The following is a 19,207-nucleotide window of genomic DNA, read 5'->3' on the forward strand; positions in this document are numbered from 1 at the left end:
CAGTACACATATATATACACATGTATATATATATATCATATGTGTGTGTGTGTGTGTTTATATATATGTATGTATGTATATACATGTGTATATATGTAGGCACATGGATATATATGTACTATAATTAAAATAAAGTAAACTTTTATTGCACTTGCAAGTGCCACCAGGAAGACAGCAGGCTGCAGAGGACGCTAGACAGTCATTAATAATACTCATGCAGCTACAAAAAAAAAAATTTTTTTTTTTTTTTTTTTTAGTGGAGGGGGGTTTCTGGGTACTCGGAAACCCCCCCTGGGTGCGCCACTGACCTTGGGTATGACTGCTAAGAAATGTGTGATTTAAAATAAAAGGTAATGAAATGTATATATACAGTATATCAAAATTCAGAACACCACACACACACACACACACACACACACACACACACACACACATATATGCACACATACATACATATATTTATCTAAATATAAGGGGGGGGGGAGGGGGGCGACTGATATGAACTTGCCTCCGGGCATCTGTGACGAACTTACGCCACTGAATACCATTACCAGCATATTTTATAATTTTATTTATAGAGGCCCCACAAGTTACTTGCCAGGGGCCCCCATTCCGGCCATACATATATATAAGGTATATGATGAGTCTAGATGGCACAAACCTTCCAGTTGAGTTTAGTATCACATGAAAATATCACTCACTGCCATCTTCACACCTCACAATATTTCTACATTTCTATTGAAAGTAGAATACACTGTATATATATTATTTTTTCTTCTGAGTGGAGATGCGCCTGCAGTTCCGCGGGCAGCCTGTAGGGGTCAGCGCTGAGTCTCGTTGCTGCCCGGCGCTGTGTCGCCGGTGCCAGCAATGGGTATTGGTGGACAGCTGCACCTCCTCGGGCCGCCTGTAGGGGTCAGCGCTGAGACTCGCTGCTGCCAGGCGCTGCTGCTGGTGCCAGGAATGGGTGGTGGGCGTCTGCTGCTGGGCGGTGCCCGGAGCGGGCGCTATAAGTAGCCCGGCAGCTGGCAGAGTTTCTCAATGAACAGCTGAGACTCGCAGGTGACCTGTGGCACCGGCTCAACCTCCCCCCAGACCCCTACCCCAAAGTGTGACTGAGGATCCCTGGTCCTGTGCCTCCCATATACCCAGCCTGGGTGCATTGCCTTATTACCCCCATACACATCCTCTGACTGTGGACGGTGCTTGCTGACATGTTCCTGGGATCCCTGCTTCTCGCTGCACTGCTGGCTACTGGTTGCTCCTCCGTGAGGACGGTAAGTTGTCTCTATTTGCGTCCTGACCTCCCCCCTGCCCCCTTCCCTGCAGGGTCATTAGCAGGGTGACATTGCCAGGGGCTGGAGGGGGCATGGCACTCTTACTACTGCTGCTACTACTATTATTATTATTATTATTATTATTATTATTGTATATGTCAGTGTGCTGCAGCTACATTGTATCAATGCAAATGCACTAGTCTGCAGAGCTTGCAATCTAGTATGCACCCACTGTGGAGTGGGCAGGGAGCTCTCCCTTCTCTAGGATCATGTAACTCCTGCAGTGCCCTTATACTGTCTCCCCCTTACTAATGCCACCCACCCACGTGTCTGCTTGGAGTTGCTGGAACACAATCGCCTCATTCTGCTACAGTCCATCAGAGATTTCCTCTACAGTCCCATTATATCCAGTGACTTTGTTGTGACGCGGGCTTCAAAGGCTCCTTATTAGCCCCGTCTGGTGGCTCCGGGGTCTCCGGGACCGTGCCCATTAACCATCTCCTATGCCGGATGAAAATTCCTGTATTCTGTTTTATTCCTAGATTATTTATTATTATTATTATTATTATTATTATTATTATTATTATTATATGTTTATGCTATTTGTATTATACTATAATTATATTTAATATGATTGCTTTTATTTTTATCATTGATATTATATTTATTATTAGTATTATCATTTTATTATATTTAATAATATTGCAGTTATATTTATCATTCGATTTCTTCATTTATTTTCTTCCTCTTCTTCTTCTTCCTCCTCCTTCTCCTCTTCTTCTTCCTCTTCTTCTTCCTCCTCTTCTTCTTCCTCCTCTTCTTCTTCTTCTTCCTCCTCTTTTTCTTCTTCTTCATCCTCCTCCTCCTCCTCCTCCTCTTCTTCTTCATCTTCTTCTTCCTCCTCCTCTTCTTCTTATTCTTCTTCCTCTTCCTCCTCTTCTTCTTATTCTTCTTCCTCTTCCTCTTCTTCCTCCTCTTATTTTGCTGCTTTGTGTGAGATCTTGGAATAGCACCAGTCAGAATAATAATGTGAACATGAATATTAGTACATACTAATCAATGCATTAGATTGATCCCCTGTAACCGGGCATAGGTGAGCACAGATAGTCCGTCATTCCTAAGTGCGCTCTGTTGATCCGGTGTGCGGCTCTTGCAGCAGTCAGTGCAGCATAGTGTCGTTTGTTTGTGGACACTTCCCTCATCTATACAGGAATACAGAGTCTTTTTGTTATGGGACCTGATTCCCAATGGTTGTTTTGGAATTGCAAGTCCCGGCATGCTTTGCCAGAGTGCTGGGACTTGTGGTTCCACAGGAGCTAAGGAGCCCCAGCTTGCCCGAGCAGCATGAAATAAAAAATCTGGCGCTGTGTGGGCTGTGTCTGCTCAGCGGCGCTACGTTCAGGCTGGCTGGGTACGCTGCTTTGCCAGATGGCGCTGTGCCCGCTGTAAACTGTTTTTATTGTAGGGTAAATGATGGTGACCAAAACAATGTGTGGTTTACCCACGTGCTGCCTGAGACCCCCATTATGCCTCAGCGGGGGGGGGGGGGGGGGGGGGTCTTTCTGCAGAGGTGTGTTTATTAGGACATTGTGACATAAAAGCTATAAGTGGAGGTATTTGGCGCCAAACTGCCCCTTCTTTCTATGCCAGTCCCGATTAGTGCCCAGAGATGCTGCAGTAGTAGAAACATAGAATTTGACAGCATATAAGAACCACTTGGCCCATTCATGCTGGCGCCTATGACAGCGCCCCTCGCTTGGCAATACCGAGGCACGCACAGTAGTAAATGGCGAGCTGCGTGGTGCCTTTAAGCGTCGCTGGAAGTTTGTAAACAGTGGGTGCCGCTCTCACACTCCCAGCCGCCGAATGTTTCTACGTCCCGTCTCACTTGCATGCGGATATCACATTTCAAGGGCTCTGCTCCTGGCTTCCCTTTTATTTTATATCCCTCCCTACATGATGTTCAGAAGGAAAACATCCTCTTTCCAGACCCCCACATTCCCGCATGGAGCGATTAAAAGGGGCGGTTGATGGGGGGGCGAGAGTGAAGGGAGGAGGTGGGGGGGCCGACTTTTTATGCCTGATGTATTTTTTCCATTGCAAAGTCTTACTGTTGTGGTGCGTGCCATGAAGGACCTCATTGTGCCATGTTTACATCCGCCATGCCACCTCTGGGTTTTCCGATGGCGGCAGCATATGGCCAGCTGTTTAACACCTTCGTCGCTGGTCTGCCGCCCCGCTCTATAGAATGGAACCTGCAGGGCTTTTTGCTTTTCTGCAACAAGCAACATTTCACATTGGGGAACTGAATGACTGGCACACTGAACGACGGGCACACGGTTCTAGTAGTGCTCTGACACTATCAACTACTTCTCAGGATCTGGGGTCATGGGCAAAATCTCACATTCAGTGCTGCGCCCGCAGATGCCCTTTCCTGAGTGCCCCTCGTTTTTTACTGCACCACGTCAGCTGGCAAGGTGTTGGGATTTTATACTTAGAAGAACGAAAGGAAATTTCGGTTCAGAGGGTGTGGATACTTTTGGCGTTAACTTTCACCAGTGCCCACTTTCATTAATGATTTGGTGGGCACAAACCCCCCCCCCCCCTTCCCTGACATTCGGCGTTCATTGTGTGCGGGCACTGTTGCAAAGAGTGGCAATGCGCCCTTCGCGTGGCAGCCAAGTCTGGGTTATTAGTTCGCACTTGGCTGATGGTGTGCAATTAATCCAACGCCTGAATGGAAAAGGTGCGGCCGCCAGGCCATCCAGACGGCCATTAATTGCACACCCGCCGTCCTCCTGACTACAGGATACTATGGAATGACCCAATACTAGTAGCGTGGTCCTACTCCTCCTACACCGCCAGAAACACTTGTAGCAGGAGTGAGCGTTCGCCAAAGGGTTCCATGATTCAATTTATTGAGGAACTGATTGAGGGGTCTATTTATGAAGCAGTGAAAAGTGTGGAGAAATAAGGCATTGTAGAAGTTGCCCATGGCAACCAATCAGCATTGGAGTAACTTTTATAATTTGCATACTATACAATTGTATGGAGCAGCTGATTGGTTGGCATGGGCAACTTCTCCACAGGCTCACTTCTCCACACTTTTCACTGCTTCATGAATAGACCCCTAAGTCACCTGTGCCCAAGCTTGGTTATCCTTAAAATCTGGACTGGGTGCTTTGACTACCGAGTTTGGGAACCTCTGCCGTTACACAGTCTGGACCTGATCCTGAGTCGGGCGCATTTTCCATACGACTGCGGCAGCCGGCTTACTGGGTTGCGCTAATGCGAGTATACGCCTGTGTATGACGATTGTCCGCCCGTATTTTTTGTGGAACGCCGCGTCGCTCACTTTTTTTCAGTCGCAGCTGTCATTATTAGTATCAGGGCTTACACCCATCCCATGCTGGGTGCTAAAGGTTCGGTTGAAACAGGCGTCACGTTCTCTGTCGCCGCGCAGAAGCACGGATGTCAGTTTATACACGCCTATAATGGCACAGTTCAGCTCCGTGCGATTGCATGGTCGCTGCCCAGTTACCACCCAGAAATGCTCTTTCAATCCCCGTCCGTGTGAGTGGTGTGACGCAAGCGCAGTTTGCGGTTGCTTTCAGCAGGGCGCAGTTTGCACACATCCGCGCATTTGAACCTGAGCCCTAGGAGCGAAGCTCTGAAGAAGGTACAATATGTGATCTTCGGTGGCTGACTTGCAGAATAGCCACCTCATCATGGGATCTATTTACGAAGCAGTGAAAAGTGTGGAGAAGTGAGCCAGTGGAGAAGTTGTCCGTGGCAACCAATCAGCATTGAAGTAACATTTATAATTTGCATACTATACAGTCGTACGGAGCAGCTGATTGGTCGCCTTTGGCAACTTCTCCACAGGCTCACTTCTCCACACTTATCACTACTTCATGAATAGACCCCAATATAACATTGTCTCTTCTTTAAGTGTATTCATTTATCTGTCATATTATATAACCTAATTTAGACACCCCCCCCCCCTTCTGACAGGGGTACAGCGTCGTCTCCTCCCATCTGCTGGAGTTACTTCAGCCCGCACGTTACATTCTCATTAGGAGGGTGAAATGTGCAAACGCTTTCTGTGGTTCTCCAGAAGTGACACCAGTGACCTTCTGTACTCTAGCAATGCCTGGCTGGCGTCCAAGCTTCCCGCCGCCTGCGCAGCGGTATCAGTCTCTGCGCTGCACGCTGCGGGAGTTCAGGCCTGGAACTGGTTATAGCATTCACCTTATCAGATTTTACATATCCTACTTCTCTCCTACAGTTCCTGCACCTACTGTCTGCACTTCATCTGGAAAACCATTTTCTCCCGGCTCATTCATAAGTAGCTTTAGGCAGATTTTACTTATTATTGGGCCTAATTCAGAGATATATACGTAAACCCGATGGTTTTAGATCTGCCGCTTGTAGTGCTCTAAACGCCGCAGCCTGGTTCACATGCTGCTGGCGTTTGGGGGCTGCATTTTCTGGGTGCGCTGAAGCAAGTGGCTGCGTCCTCAGACGCAACTTGATTGCCCCGGCTGCGTCATTTAAACGGGCATTTCGAGTAACCTCAGATGAGCGATGGTCACGCAGTAGATACGATGCTAGGTCCTCAGACACAGGCAGCAGATCACAGAAGCCGGCAGGAGGCGTCTTTAAACTCGAGACACCTCCTGTGACCTTTACATATTTAGCATAGCCGCTGCGTACAAAGACGTGCGAAATGCGTCCATCTTATCTTATTAATATGGCGCCACACGGGGTCTGCAGCGCCTAACAGAGCACATAAACAGAAGCAGCGTGAACAAAACAAGAAAAAAGTGACTTCAGAGCACAAAACGTTGCAGAACATGGATACGGGTCAGGACCCAAATGAGCAGCGGGGAGGCCAAACCCAAATTGGTGTTGTTATTTGTCCTGAGAAGGAGATGATGGTAGAAGTGAGGGAAGGAAAAGCACACGAGGAAAGAGGGCCCTGCTCGTGAGAGCTTACAGTCTAAAGTCAGACGATTCCACTCATCTGGTCAATCAGCTTTGAAACCAAGCGTTTGGATGAGAGCAGAACGGTCACACAGTAACATGGGGGAATGTCTGTATTTAGGGGGAAATTCAGACCTTATCGCAGTAGCAGTTGGGCAAAACCATGTGCACTGCAGGTGGGGCAGATGTAACATGTGCAGAGAGAGTTAGATTTGGGTGGGGTGTGTTCAAACTGAAATCTAATTTGCAGTGTAAAAATAAAGCAGCCAGTATTTACCCTGCACAGAAACAATATAACCCACCCATATCTAACTCTCTCTGCACATGTTACATCTGCCCCACCAGCAGTGCACATGGGGACTAATTCAGACCTGTTCACTCGCTAGGGTTTTTTTGCAGTCCTGCGTTCTCATAGTCGCCGCCCATAGAGGAGGGTATTTTAGCTGTGCAAGTGTGCGATCGCCTGTGTAGCAGAACTGTACAAACAGATCTTGTGCAGTCTCTGCGCAGGCCAGGACTTACTCAGCCGCTGCGATCGCTTCAGCCTGTCCGTGTCCGAAATTGACGTCAGACACCCGCCCTGCGAACGCTTAGACACGCCTGCGTTTTTCCAACCACTCCCTGAAAACGGTCAGTTGCCACCCACAAATGCATTCTTCCTGCCAATCTCCTTGTGATCGCCTGTGCGAATGGATTCTTCGCACAAACCCATCGCTGAGCGGCGACCCGCTTTGTACCCGCGCGACGTGTCTGCGCATTGCGGTGCATACGCATGCGCAGTTCTGACCTGATCGCAGCGCTGCAAAAAACGCTAGCTAGCGTTCAGGTCTGAATTAGGCCCGTGGTTTTTCCCAACTGCTAACAAATTTGCTGCTACGCTCAGGTTTGAATTGCCCCCTTAGATCCATGGCTGCATTGTTCCCTATATACTCTCCGTCTCCTCTTCAGTGTAATATAGGAGATGTGTGAGGATAAGACTGTGGTGAATCACAGGGTGAGTTATGGCTCTCAGGCGGGCGGGGGATTATCTGGTGCCTGGATCACTATATTTACCCTGTAGCCTCCATTATCTTTCCACTTGATGCACAGTAAATCCCGGGCCTTGTGTCACTCTTTGGTGTGGCATTTGTTTCCCGCCAATAGAAGTCTGTTCAAAAAGATGAGCACCATAATGCATTGGGCTTGTGCCACCCGCCTACCGTGCAGGCAGCCATTTTGCAGCACAAAGAAAGTCCTTTCCTGAGAGGAAGTGGATGTGCACCCCTAAATATGCTCCTCTCCAGCACTTAGTCTCCCACTACAAATTGTGCAGGAAACGTCTGAGAGACTTATAGAGGGTGAATTCCAGGACTCCCGAGAGAGCCAAGCAATCCCTTACGTCTCCCTGACGCTCTCCCTGATAGAGAAGCAGTTGGCAGAACCCTGTGTCATTACATAGGCCATGTCGCCACTCTCTGGTCTGATGTCATTTACATTCTCAAGGTGGGGGTGGTGGAGGGGACGGTTCAGGGGTTATGACATCAGTTATGTCACTGAGTTATGCCCAGCCCCTAACTGCGCGGAGAGGCAGACCAGAAAATTTGTAACGTTTCAAACCATTTTGGGGAAGAGATTTGTTATTGGTAGCGATTAAAATGATGAGGAAATGTTCAACATTGTACTCTGGATTTGCAGAAATTTGCCGAATGATGGCGGAATGGTGGCACAGACGTGCTAGGAGGTGAAAGGTCTTGCCACAGATTTTCTTTTGCCTAATCCTATTTTCCCCCTACATTCTCTTCCCGACCTAAGATGGAAAATGCAGATCAATTCTAATTTTACTTTTCGGCGCCTGTTAAAAACTGGCATTTGCTGGAGACCGCGAGATGCTATTTATAGGGAACAGAGAACTGTGTGGTTTAAGAAAATATATTTTTTCCCCCATTTTTTTTTTCTTTCTATTTGAGTGAACCGGTTATCACAACATAAGGTGCAAAATGGGGCTCTGTTCGTTCCAGAGTCACAGTTCTTGCCCTGTCCAGAATTTGGGCGTTACGCCAGGGCTGAGGCGGAGCAGGGTACATGAGTCAGTGGGTCACGTGGGCTTGTGTTTATGCCAGTCCTCGGCTGCCCCTCCAGGACTTAGATGTAGTCAAAGATCAATATAGGACGAGTTATAGTTTCACAAATGTTGCATTAACAAAATGTACGATATGTGCAACAGCTAATGGCAAAATAACATTAAAATCTATTCTCCATAGATCTTAACAGGCAAGTTGGCTCCTGCCTCCTAGGCTGGTCCACTTGACCCCTAAGCAGAGCCGGTTCTAGACCTTGTGGAGCTCAGGGTGAAAGTTTACTTTGATGGAGCCGGCACGGTGTGGCCGCGCCCTCAGGCCACAGCGCCCCAGGCAAACGCCCTGTTTGCCCACCCCTAGAACCGCCATTGCTCCTAAGGTATAAAACTTTGGCTGTCTTTGACCCTTCATTGAAATGTTCTAGCAGAGCACAGCCCAAGTCTATGGGGGAAATGTATCAAACCTAGGAGAGAGATAAAGAGGAGAGCGATAAAGTACCAACCAATCAGCCTCGTTCCTCACCAAAGTCACTGATTGCTGAAGGACTGACAGGTTGCATTGTCAGTGATGTCATTAGCACTTGTTCAACTGTAAGGGGTCTATGGGGCAGATGTACTAAACCTTAGAGAGAGAAAAAGTTGACGGAGATAAAGTACCAGTCAATCTGCTTCCAACTGTCATTTTTCAAACACAGCCTGTGACATGGCGGCTAGGAGCTGATTGGCTGGTACTTTATCTCTGTCCACTTTATCTCTCTCCAATATTTGATACATCTCCCCCTGTGAAAGAGACGCATTCTGTTAGAACTAGTTGGGCCAAATATTACTCAGAAGTGGCATCCATCATCCTCTATGAAGCTATGAATGAAGCCTTCTAAAGAGTGGACAAGTTGCCCATAGCAACCAATTAGCCTATAGCAAGCATTTATTAAGTACGTTCTATAAATTGATAGAAACTGATTAGTTACTATCGGAAACGTCTCCACTTGTCTATTCTCCACTCTTCAGAATGCTTGATACACTTCCCCCCACGTTCTGGAATTTGTACGTTCGGAATAATGTAACCTTTTTTGCTGCAGAGCATCCAAGGTTTGTGTATGAGCCCCAATGCCCCGGAGCCCAGTTGAATCTGCCCCTTAATGATTAACCCTGTCTAACACTCTCAGGGGGATGTGTACTAAGCAGTGATAAGAGTGGAGAAGTTGCCCATGGCAACCAATCAGCTGTTCTGTATACTTTTATAGTATGCAAATTATAAATGTTACGTCAATGCTGATTGGTTGCCATGGGTGACTTCTCCACTAGCTCACTTCCCCACTGTTTTCACTGCTTAGTACATATCCCCTCAGTCACTAGATGGGACGTGTGTGTAGCTAGGGCGTACAGATATGGAACCATTCCTCACCAGAGTTCCCCGTACTCTATAAACCATGTTCAATATTTTATTAAATCGTTGTCTCAGTTATTTCTTGGAAAAGTAATGACACGATCTAACATGTCCGGGTCAGCAATTAGATTATATTACCGTTGAGGGTTCTAAGAATAGAATTTTTGAACTGAGCTTCTTTGGTTGTGTGTGGAGGTAATCTATAAAGTTATTGCAGAACTTTTTGTTTACGTCCAACTTTTGTTTTTCTCGGAACAGGGGGAACCATCGTGCCCGACAGCTTGTGCGTGCCCGAAAGAAACTCCCACCTGCGCCCCTGGCATCAGCCTCGTCACCGACAGCTGTGGGTGCTGCAAGGTTTGTGCCCGGCAGTACAACCAGGACTGCGATTTACGGCACCCCTGCGATCACATCAAGGGGCTGCACTGTGACTTCGGAGCTGACCCTTCATCAAGCTTAGGGATCTGCAGAGGTAAAGGCGACACTCCCTAAATATACTCTCACCCGAAAAGGGGTCACTGCCCATTTAGTATTTGATTAGCTCGGAATAAATAAAGCTGAATTATTATTACTGCTATTACTGTATTATGCATTTATTATAATGAATATTTCTTATTTAAGCCTGGGTACTATTTAATTTCTTCCTTAGTGAACTCTGGAATTGATGTCAGTGATGCTTTCTCTAACTATTACTCATTTGTGAGTGTGTGGCCCCTGTCGTATATTTATTCTCAAAGCTGGGGCCGCATGAGCACTAGATGAAACGAGCAGGGCATCTGCATAGCTAATGAGAGCGTCAGACTTGTCACAGCAGTACAGAGTAATTCAGCTCAGCCTGCATGTCCAGGGGCAGTCAGGAAGAGGCCGCTCCGAGCATTAAAACAAAACGGTAACCTGAAAACCCGGTACGGGAAGATTGAGGTGGCGAGTGTGCTTTTGTATAAATCATTCATTTGTCCAACTTTGTAAGAATTAATGTACGATGGCGCATCGGCAAAAACTGTTGGTGCACTTGAAGCGAAGGGGTAACAATGGACCAAAATTCCTTCCTTAAGCGTTTATTAAATATTTTTCCATTTCTACATTGGTTAGCATCACTGTCTCCCAGCCCTGAGGTCATAAGACCAATCGCTGACCAGGCCCTATCAGTGTCATCTGTATATGTTCTCCCCATGTTTAAGTGGGTTTCCCACTGGGTGCTCCATTTTCCTCGCACACGCCAAAAACATTCCAGCAGGTATTCTAATAAAAAAACGTATCCCTAGTGTGTACGTGTGACCATGTTTAGTGGACCATTGCAGAAATTGCCGAAAGCAACCAATCAGCATCGAGGTAACATTTATCAAGTACATTCTACAAGATAATAGGTTCGAACCTGACTGGTTGCTATGGGCAACTTCTCCACTCATTCACTGACGTCACTGCTCGATACATCAGCCCCATAGATTGCGAGTTCCACAAGAGCAGGGACTCATGTGACTGACTGAAATAATCTCTGTATAAGGCTGGGTAATATGTGTGCACTATATAGATAATTTAATAATTCTAAGTAGATTATGAGGCAGATGCAGTGAAGCTCAGAGGCCGTGGGAACCCGTTCCGGTGCTTCTGTGCGTTATCACTGACAGACGCTGATTTTTCTCGCGGCCTGCGGAGGTTTCCGGCAGAACGGGCCTATGGTAAACGCACAGCTCGCGTCCAATTGAATCGGCGCCTCTGTAGGCCTGAGCGCCTGTTTTGTTTTCCAGGCTACACAAAGAACTTCTTAATATTTTTTTATTTGCGTTTCCCGCAATGTTTATTCCCCGCAAAAGAGTGGCAATATCATTTAATGTACAGGAGAAATTAAGTGAAATAATCCGGGTATATTATTTCGGTCAGTGACCCGGATGAGGGTGTAATTGCATTTAGAACATGCACCTTACCTTTAGCTATCACAACGCATTAGTGAAAGATGAGCCAGCTGGCCGCTGGGCACCGGCTGGTATTAGGCGGCAGTTCTGGCTTCGGATGGATTGTTTATAAAGAGCAGATATAATTCCAGTCAACATCACACACCTGGCAAGGCGTCGGAGCAGCTATCATCTGCCCGTCTTGAGATAAAACCGCCCCGTGAACGCTCTGCCTGATCTAAACTGGCATAATCTCCCGGGACTAATTATTATTCTGAGTTGTTGCCAATATCAGGCCGTTTAATGCCTTAGGAACATCATGTATTGGAAACGCAGATATTGATTTGACGGAACGTGTTGTGGTAATTAGTGCAATTTATTACGGTTCATGTTACAAGGCACAGCCGTCATAAAAATGTGACCGATGGTAACTTCCAAGCAGTTCAGGGACTTTGACTGTCTCTGCTGAGAGGAATGGAAAACATTGCTGAAAAGCCTTAAAGGGGGACTCCGCTGTTAGTTAACGTTAATTATCCGTTCATTTATATCATTAGATAGCATTGTTTATCATTTTTATGCTTGCTGAGATGATTTGGCTCCAGAGTGCCCTCTACAGTTGGCACAGCAGCATTCACTCATATTCTATCCCCTGATGATATAAAGAAATAGCTGTGGAGCACAGAATTAGACAAAGGAAAAAAAATTGGAATAAAGGCATTGCAAAAACTTTTCTTTTAAATCTCTCCATCTTGATTAAACTACGAGTGCTTTGATGATTGAACCAGAGGGGTTCTTGATAGGGTGGTAAAAATGATAATGTGATCATTTGAACCATTAGGGTTAGGGTAATAATGGCCAGTAAAAATGTTTAATAAAACAACTATGATGCCTCCTCCTCATCATTATTGGTTTAAGTAATACAAAAGTAGCTGTATGATTACATTCGTAGGACAGTTCTACGTTAGTTGTAGACTGTATAAAGGTCCTATGTAACGCATTTTGAGTTTCGTTGCACAGTATCCGTTAATCCGAGACTTTTTTCTTTTCCCAGCAAAGTTTGAAGGGCGACCCTGCGAATTCTTTGGGCAGATCTACCAGAACGGAGAGAACTTTCAGCCCAACTGCAAACACCAGTGCACCTGCATGGACGGAGTGGTGGGCTGCATGCCCCTGTGCCCCCAGGAGTTGGCGCTGCCCAGCGCGGACTGCATCAATCCAAGACTGGCCAAGGTCCCCGGACAGTGTTGCGAGGAATGGTTGTGTGGCAGCAACCACATCCCGGAGGACTCTGGAGACACCACCACCGGAGACGTGGATGACTCGTTGAAGTCATCTGAAGAGATTGTAGACCAGGAGGATGTTGAACCAGTGGCCAGTAACGAGCTCATAACATTGGTCCGAAATGGATTCAAGGTGGAGACAGGTACGTTTGGAGCTGGGAACTCACCTTATCCACACCTTTGCCGTGTTCTGGTGTTCTCTAAGTCTTCACTCTTCATATAATGGTAGTTATGCCATGACTGCAATCTCTAGCATACAAAATGCCACCTGAATCCAAAGACCCTTGGGTGAGGTAGAGGTCAACTGAGTCACCTACAGATAGATTAGATCCACCTGAGTAGGTACATCCTGGTTAGGCCTGGTTGAGAGGACTTCTCCTTGGCTTGCGTGGCTTAGGAAGTAGTTTGGGTGTATTATAGGCACCGCCTATATTTTTTTTTGGTGGTTTTGGCACTTTTATTGCAGATTATTTTATTGCTGTTTGCTTTCGTGTGTTTACAGCCCTGGGCCCTCATCCTCAGCCAGACCGTTCCAGCTGTGCCATCCAAACCACAGAATGGTCTCAGTGCTCCAAATCTTGTGGCATGGGACTGTCTACCAGGATAACCAACGACAATCCGCAGTGCAAGCTGATGAAGGAAACCCGTCTGTGCCAAATCCGGCCGTGCAAGGACCCTTTCCCAGCAAAACCCAAGGTAAAGAACTGTAGGCGGTATCTTGGGATCTTATTTGATGCACTGTTACTATATGGTTTACATAAATGAAATGATTCATTATGCAACAGACATACATGCCTCCTGTCCGGGAGACTCACGGGTTACGTCGAGCTTTCCTGGATTCCAGGAAGTGTAGGCAGAACGGCAATTGGAGTAAATACTAAATGAGGCTTGTTTTAGCTTTTATTACTATTGTTGTTCTAAAACTATCGGTCAGAACTGCCACTGATTGTCGGTTATGACATCCCGCTTCTTAATAAATCTACTCCCATATCTTTATGGTATATGCTATTACAGACATTCCTTTGTGTGTATTGTACAGTCAGTGGTTTTATATGGGCATGTTAAGTTACCCTTACTAACAAAACAGCATTGCACAATAAAATCCTAATTGGCTGCAAACGTAACTGCATGCATTTTAACTGTATACCCCCAAGCGGTAATAAGAAGATGTGCAAATGACTGTTTGTTAATCCTTCCCGGTGCACAAAGTATACTAACCTATCTACTTGTGAGCTGGATGTATCCATTTATTTTCAAAAGACGGTAGTCTCCGTTTATCCATCACAGTATTCCAGCAGTCACAGAGTTGTTACTTTGTTGAAACAATGCTTCTGTACCTTACCAAATAGCTGAATGCTACAGAAAACCCCCCTCTTTATTCTCCGTTCCCTTAGCATAGCAAATAAGTAGCCTTGATAGTCCTTCAGTTGGGATCGCTACCATTACCAGGAGTCACTTACAACTTATTTGAATAGAATGATTCTTTTCTGAATCAATGAATGAAAAATGATATAATTGGGGGATAGGATGACTGCATAATTGTTGGAGTCAACATACAGGGGGCGGGATGTATTAACCGGCAGCCGGATCTTAATACATTTGAAAATGCGGTAAAACCCCCGAAAACGGGGGTTTTATCGCATTTTTCCCTTAGTACATCCCGCCCAGGTAACTTATACAGGTCTTGTGTAGAGGGCACCCACCGCTGTCATGTGCTGGCAGCCACAGGGATGAACCCAAGAGGTGATTGGCAGATGACAAGGAAAGCACACTGTAGCCAGTACCACCATTGGCAACTATGGATTTGTGAGCCACTGATTGGTTAATTCTCACTTCCACTTTGTAACCATGTGTCTTCTCTTTCTTGGTTAGAACGGGAAGAGATGCACCAGGACAAAGAAAGCCAAGCAGGCCGTCCACTTCACTTACGCGGGCTGCAGCAGTGTACGACGCTACAAGCCTCACTACTGTGGATCCTGCACCGATGGAAGGTGCTGCACCCCATTCAAAACCCGCACCATGCGCGTCCGCTTCCGCTGCGAAGACGGGGACACTTTCCAGAAAAGCATGATGTGGATTGAAAAGTGCCGGTGTCAACAGAACTGCCCATACCACAGCGAGCTGTCTTACCCGCATTATCGGTTACACAACGACATCCACAAGTTCACAGACTGAGCGGCCAGGACCTGTTTTTTGTTTTTATCCAGACTTATGGGGCGGTGGCCACTAGCCGTGGCTCCCCAACCTTTAAACCATTTCCAACCTACAGTGCCCCGACCACCGGCAATTCGGTGGCGATGCAGGGACAGGGCGTCACAACCAACACATGGTCCAGAGACCCAAGAGTTACCATTGACCCTTGTTTAATCTCGCCTACGTGGAAAAGAGCTGTGATGCATTTCACAGGCTTAGCAATGGTAGAGAGGCGGTGATGCAGACTTATTCCAGTATGGGTGAAGGATACATTACTGTTAGCGGCTATAGAGTGCAGTACATCTAGATCGTAGGTCTGGTGTTGATGCGTGTTACTCCCGCTACAGGGATAAATCAGGGTAATTGTACAGAATGACTGTGGGACAGTATTATGAAACAAGGGACTATAGATGTCCTACCGTGGCAGGAATAGAGTTGACGGATTTTTGCGTCTGTTTCCACGAGCTGTGGCAAAAACCATGGTGACTTCAAAGTAGAGAACGCTACACACTGTAAGATGTATAAAACTAGGAATATTGGGTGTTACCCTACGGGGACACTTTGACGTCCCCATGAGGAAGGTTCCAATTTAAGCACCTGGAAAAAAAAATGGGTGATTGTAGTGTACACTAGTGAAATAGCGGACCGTGGTCTTCTATTGTCGTTCTACACAACGACACTGAACCCACCACCTTGGAGACCAAGGCTAAACCGATTGTGTTCAATCGGGCCTTACTGTAACGTAATATAACCGGAGGTTTTTTCCTTCCTGAGTTTAGAAGTGATAGCGCAGACATTGTGTGACCCCCGAAACGTCACAGGCGGACATATTGGATTACGTTTTTGTTGGAAGTCATTCTTGAGAACTGTATCTTGGTTTACAACATGCCCAGTATGAATAAACGTCTACTGGAAGCCATCACGATACAGCGAGTGGATTAGGGCCGAAACGAAATCCATTGAACTAGTTTAGACAAACATTATCCAGTAACGTGAGTAATCCTAGGATAATATCCAGCGCCGTGATTGATGAGGCTAGTTATTGGATGTGAGTAGAGACAGCACGCAGGTCTTGAGAGCTATGCGTGACCCAGATATTGAAACGGGCCTTTTCTAACCCGTGCAGTGTTTTTAAAAGGGATCAATTATATTATTGTTGTAGCCTAACCCACAGTCTGTGGAAGAGATCAGACTTTTGAACGCTTGGTACATTGCGTGGCGTCTGAGAGAATGCAGGATCAGGAATTGTGTGTGTGTGTGTGTGTGTGTGTGTGTGTGTATGTGAGTGTGTTTGTGTGAGGGGGGTGCCGGTGGGGCCCTGTCGGAGAGGCAGTATTTGGCAGTGAATAAGGGAACTGGGCTACAGTTTGTAGTTTCCATAAGGGCACTTTAAATGATTTGCTGCTGATAAAACAGCTTAATCTGTCGCCTGCCCCTCTTGCCTGGGCCACCGTCTGTCGTCGGCCCACGGTCGGCACTTTTTTTGAAAGTCAAGTTGACCGCAGTGCCTCAGTCGGTGAAGGAGCCAAAGACTGATTGGCCGTGGGGATCTATCAAAAAGGTTCCAAAAATGAAACAAAAACATTTACATAGTCCACTTACAGCAGTTTGGCATAGTCTACCAAAGTTACTTTTTGTATTATTATGATTTAACTGTTACTTTAGCTGATGGTCTAGTCTCGTTACGTGTCATTTCGAAACTTTTTTTTTTTAATTCAGCTTTTATTTTTCTCTATAACAATATTAGACTTTTAGAAATGGAGGGAATAACTCCATATACTTTTTTACCCAGCATAAATAGAGTTTACTGTTTTCCCGATGAATAACGAGTACTTGTCACCTGGATGCAGCCATTTTTCATAGGATGAAGAAAAAGTGTTTTTGAGAATGAACTTTTTAGGAACTGGTGACAAGTGGCCAAGGCATTTACTAGGAAAACAAACACAGCCGGCACTGAGGCGATAGGCCACACCCACAAGATGGCTACCTCCACTACTTTATGTGGACATAACAGGTGTACTTTAAAGATGTTTCAACCACTTCTTTGGTTGTTCTCTAGCACTTGGGGGTGCATATAGCCTTGATATACGCTGAAGTAGTGGAGCCGGCTGCAAAACCAAGCCTTATTGTCAAGACATAGTGTAATATGGAACTGTGCAGGATGCAACATATATATAACTAGGAGAGGAAAGGGTGTGTGAGGAGTGTGTGGGGGGTCCTTGTACTGCCGACACTGAGATATGTCATAAATAGATTTCTGTGACACATCAATAAGCAATATTTGCTTCCCGATAGAGGTGTAATCTTTTGTCTAATGTTAGTGTCTTTTTTCTGTGTAAAGGGTAAAGTATTTTTTTAATACATTATTTACATTTAAATTGTGTCCCCATCGTAGGGTTAAAACGAAATATTGTATGTATTTAAAAGGGTTAGCTAGTTGACATAACTCCCTGTTCGCTCTGCACGGACGGGGTACGGTTGTATCTCACTAGCAGTGGGGGTTCCATGTAAGAACGCAACCCCATTAGAAAAACCGCGTGAGGGTGAGGGGTTGTGTTTATCTGGGATTGTAAAAAGTGTACAACCCCCGTTTAAGGCTTCTGTGACTGATTTTTAAAATATATACAATGTCTGTATGTCTGACAGTATTACAAGCTTTTATATGTAAAGTTTAATAAAAAAATACATGTATATAGAAAATGTTCTGTTGTCTGTATATGATAAAATGATGGCGAGAGAAAGTCCAATAGCAATTAACCAGATATTACCTATTTATTAATCCAGGCCAGGCACATGAGATATGATTTTCAGTGATATATGGCAACATCCGGTAAGCAACTCCTGCATTCTTTGCTTTTGGTACGCCGAGTTGTGACAACAAATGAAGAGCAGTTATCTACATCTATAATATACAGAACTAGTATACAGTTATACCGTCACTAGGCATGAATGCGACGAGATACCTTCTTTCACCGCAGCACAGGGCCACAAAAAATGTAACCACCAATCCCAAACAGTACTGATTCCACCAATCATTTCCGGAACTTACTTTGTCTCAGATCTGTACCACATTCCACAACAGGATGAGGAACAGGGGCAGACGTTAGGAGAGACAATTGCTTTTTATAGTATTGCTAAACATGGAGCATTTATTAAGTTTGGTGCGTATGGCGACTCCTCTAGAAATTAGCGCAGACCTTCAGCGCCACAAATGTGTCGAAGAAATCAAGGACGACCGGAGTGACTTATTTGGAATCAGGTGGAGAGGATTCACACTCACCCGGATTCCCCATGTAAGCTACAGAACACTCTCCCTTTCATAGGAGAGACACGTTGGTATTTGTCACATGAAACCGTGAAAAGGGGAGAAAAAAACTAACATACTGTATAGTACATACACAGTGAACTGGCTGAGAGATACGTTACCCCTATCAGTACAAGTCTTGGTAATTAGACAAGTCCAAACGTAACCATATAATAACGAGAGCAATTTTCTCTTTTCTTCAGAGAAGTTCTCATGTATAATTAAACACAATCCTTTAAGTACTAATATTCACTGTGGAGTCACACTATTATGACCACCAGCTAATAGCCAAGGTAACCGCCGCGTGCAGCACGGACAGCAGCTAGACGGATGAACTGTCATGTTAGACGCACGTCTGGTAGCCCCCAGGTTCATTCTGACGGTGAGCTGCTGCACTGTTTCGTGTCGGTCGGCCCTCACGCACCTTTGTAACCGACATTTACCTCACACATCAATGGCACGTGGTGCTCCGCAGTTTCCACGTCGTTTTTTCACAATGGTGCCATTTGTCCAGTCACGATACACCTTCACCGCAGCAGCACGCAAACAGGTCACACACTGCTCTGTGTCAGAAATACTGCCACCCTTGGCCCGTAAGCCGATAATCATCTCTTTCTGCAACTCGTATAAATCGCCCCTTTTACCCATGACAGCAACGTGTGATATGTGTGCAGACGGCCTATCGCACGCCTTATATACCCACCAAGCCAGCGCACGATACGTGACGTACTTCATGGGCTACGCGCTGCCGACATCACATATAGGAGGTGGTCTTAATAATGTAAGGTAGCTTTGTAGTAGTTTATGGTGTTAACGCTGAATTTTCATGTTT

At 45.9% G+C, this 19,207-nt stretch overlaps 1 protein-coding gene across 1 annotated transcript; it reads left to right on the forward strand.

Moving 5' to 3' along the window:
* Positions 1–983: 983 nt before the first annotated feature.
* LOC134948215 (CCN family member 1-like) lies at positions 984–17,771 on the forward strand. Its single transcript, XM_063936065.1, has 5 exons — positions 984–1,277; positions 9,965–10,178; positions 12,650–13,021; positions 13,381–13,574; positions 14,751–17,771. The coding sequence occupies exons 1-5, from the start codon at positions 1,215–1,217 to the stop codon at positions 15,051–15,053; spliced, it is 1,146 nt and encodes a 381-aa protein (XP_063792135.1). The 5' UTR covers positions 984–1,214; the 3' UTR covers positions 15,054–17,771.
* The last annotated feature ends 1,436 nt before the right edge of the window (positions 17,772–19,207 follow it).

The sequence above is a fragment of the Pseudophryne corroboree genome, chromosome 8 (genome assembly GCF_028390025.1).
Source record: "Pseudophryne corroboree isolate aPseCor3 chromosome 8, aPseCor3.hap2, whole genome shotgun sequence".
NCBI lineage: Eukaryota > Metazoa > Chordata > Amphibia > Anura > Myobatrachidae > Pseudophryne > Pseudophryne corroboree.

Bases quoted from the DNA above. Each gene is read 5' to 3' on its own strand.
- LOC134948215 (XM_063936065.1), top strand. From the start codon at position 1,215: ATGTTCCTGGGATCCCTGCTTCTCGCTGCACTGCTGGCTACTGGTTGC. The intron at 10,179-12,649 runs GTAAAGGCGACA...TTCTTTTCCCAG, and splicing joins AAGCTTAGGGATCTGCAGAG to CAAAGTTTGAAGGGCGACCC. The intron at 13,022-13,380 runs GTACGTTTGGAG...GTGTGTTTACAG, and splicing joins TGGATTCAAGGTGGAGACAG to CCCTGGGCCCTCATCCTCAG.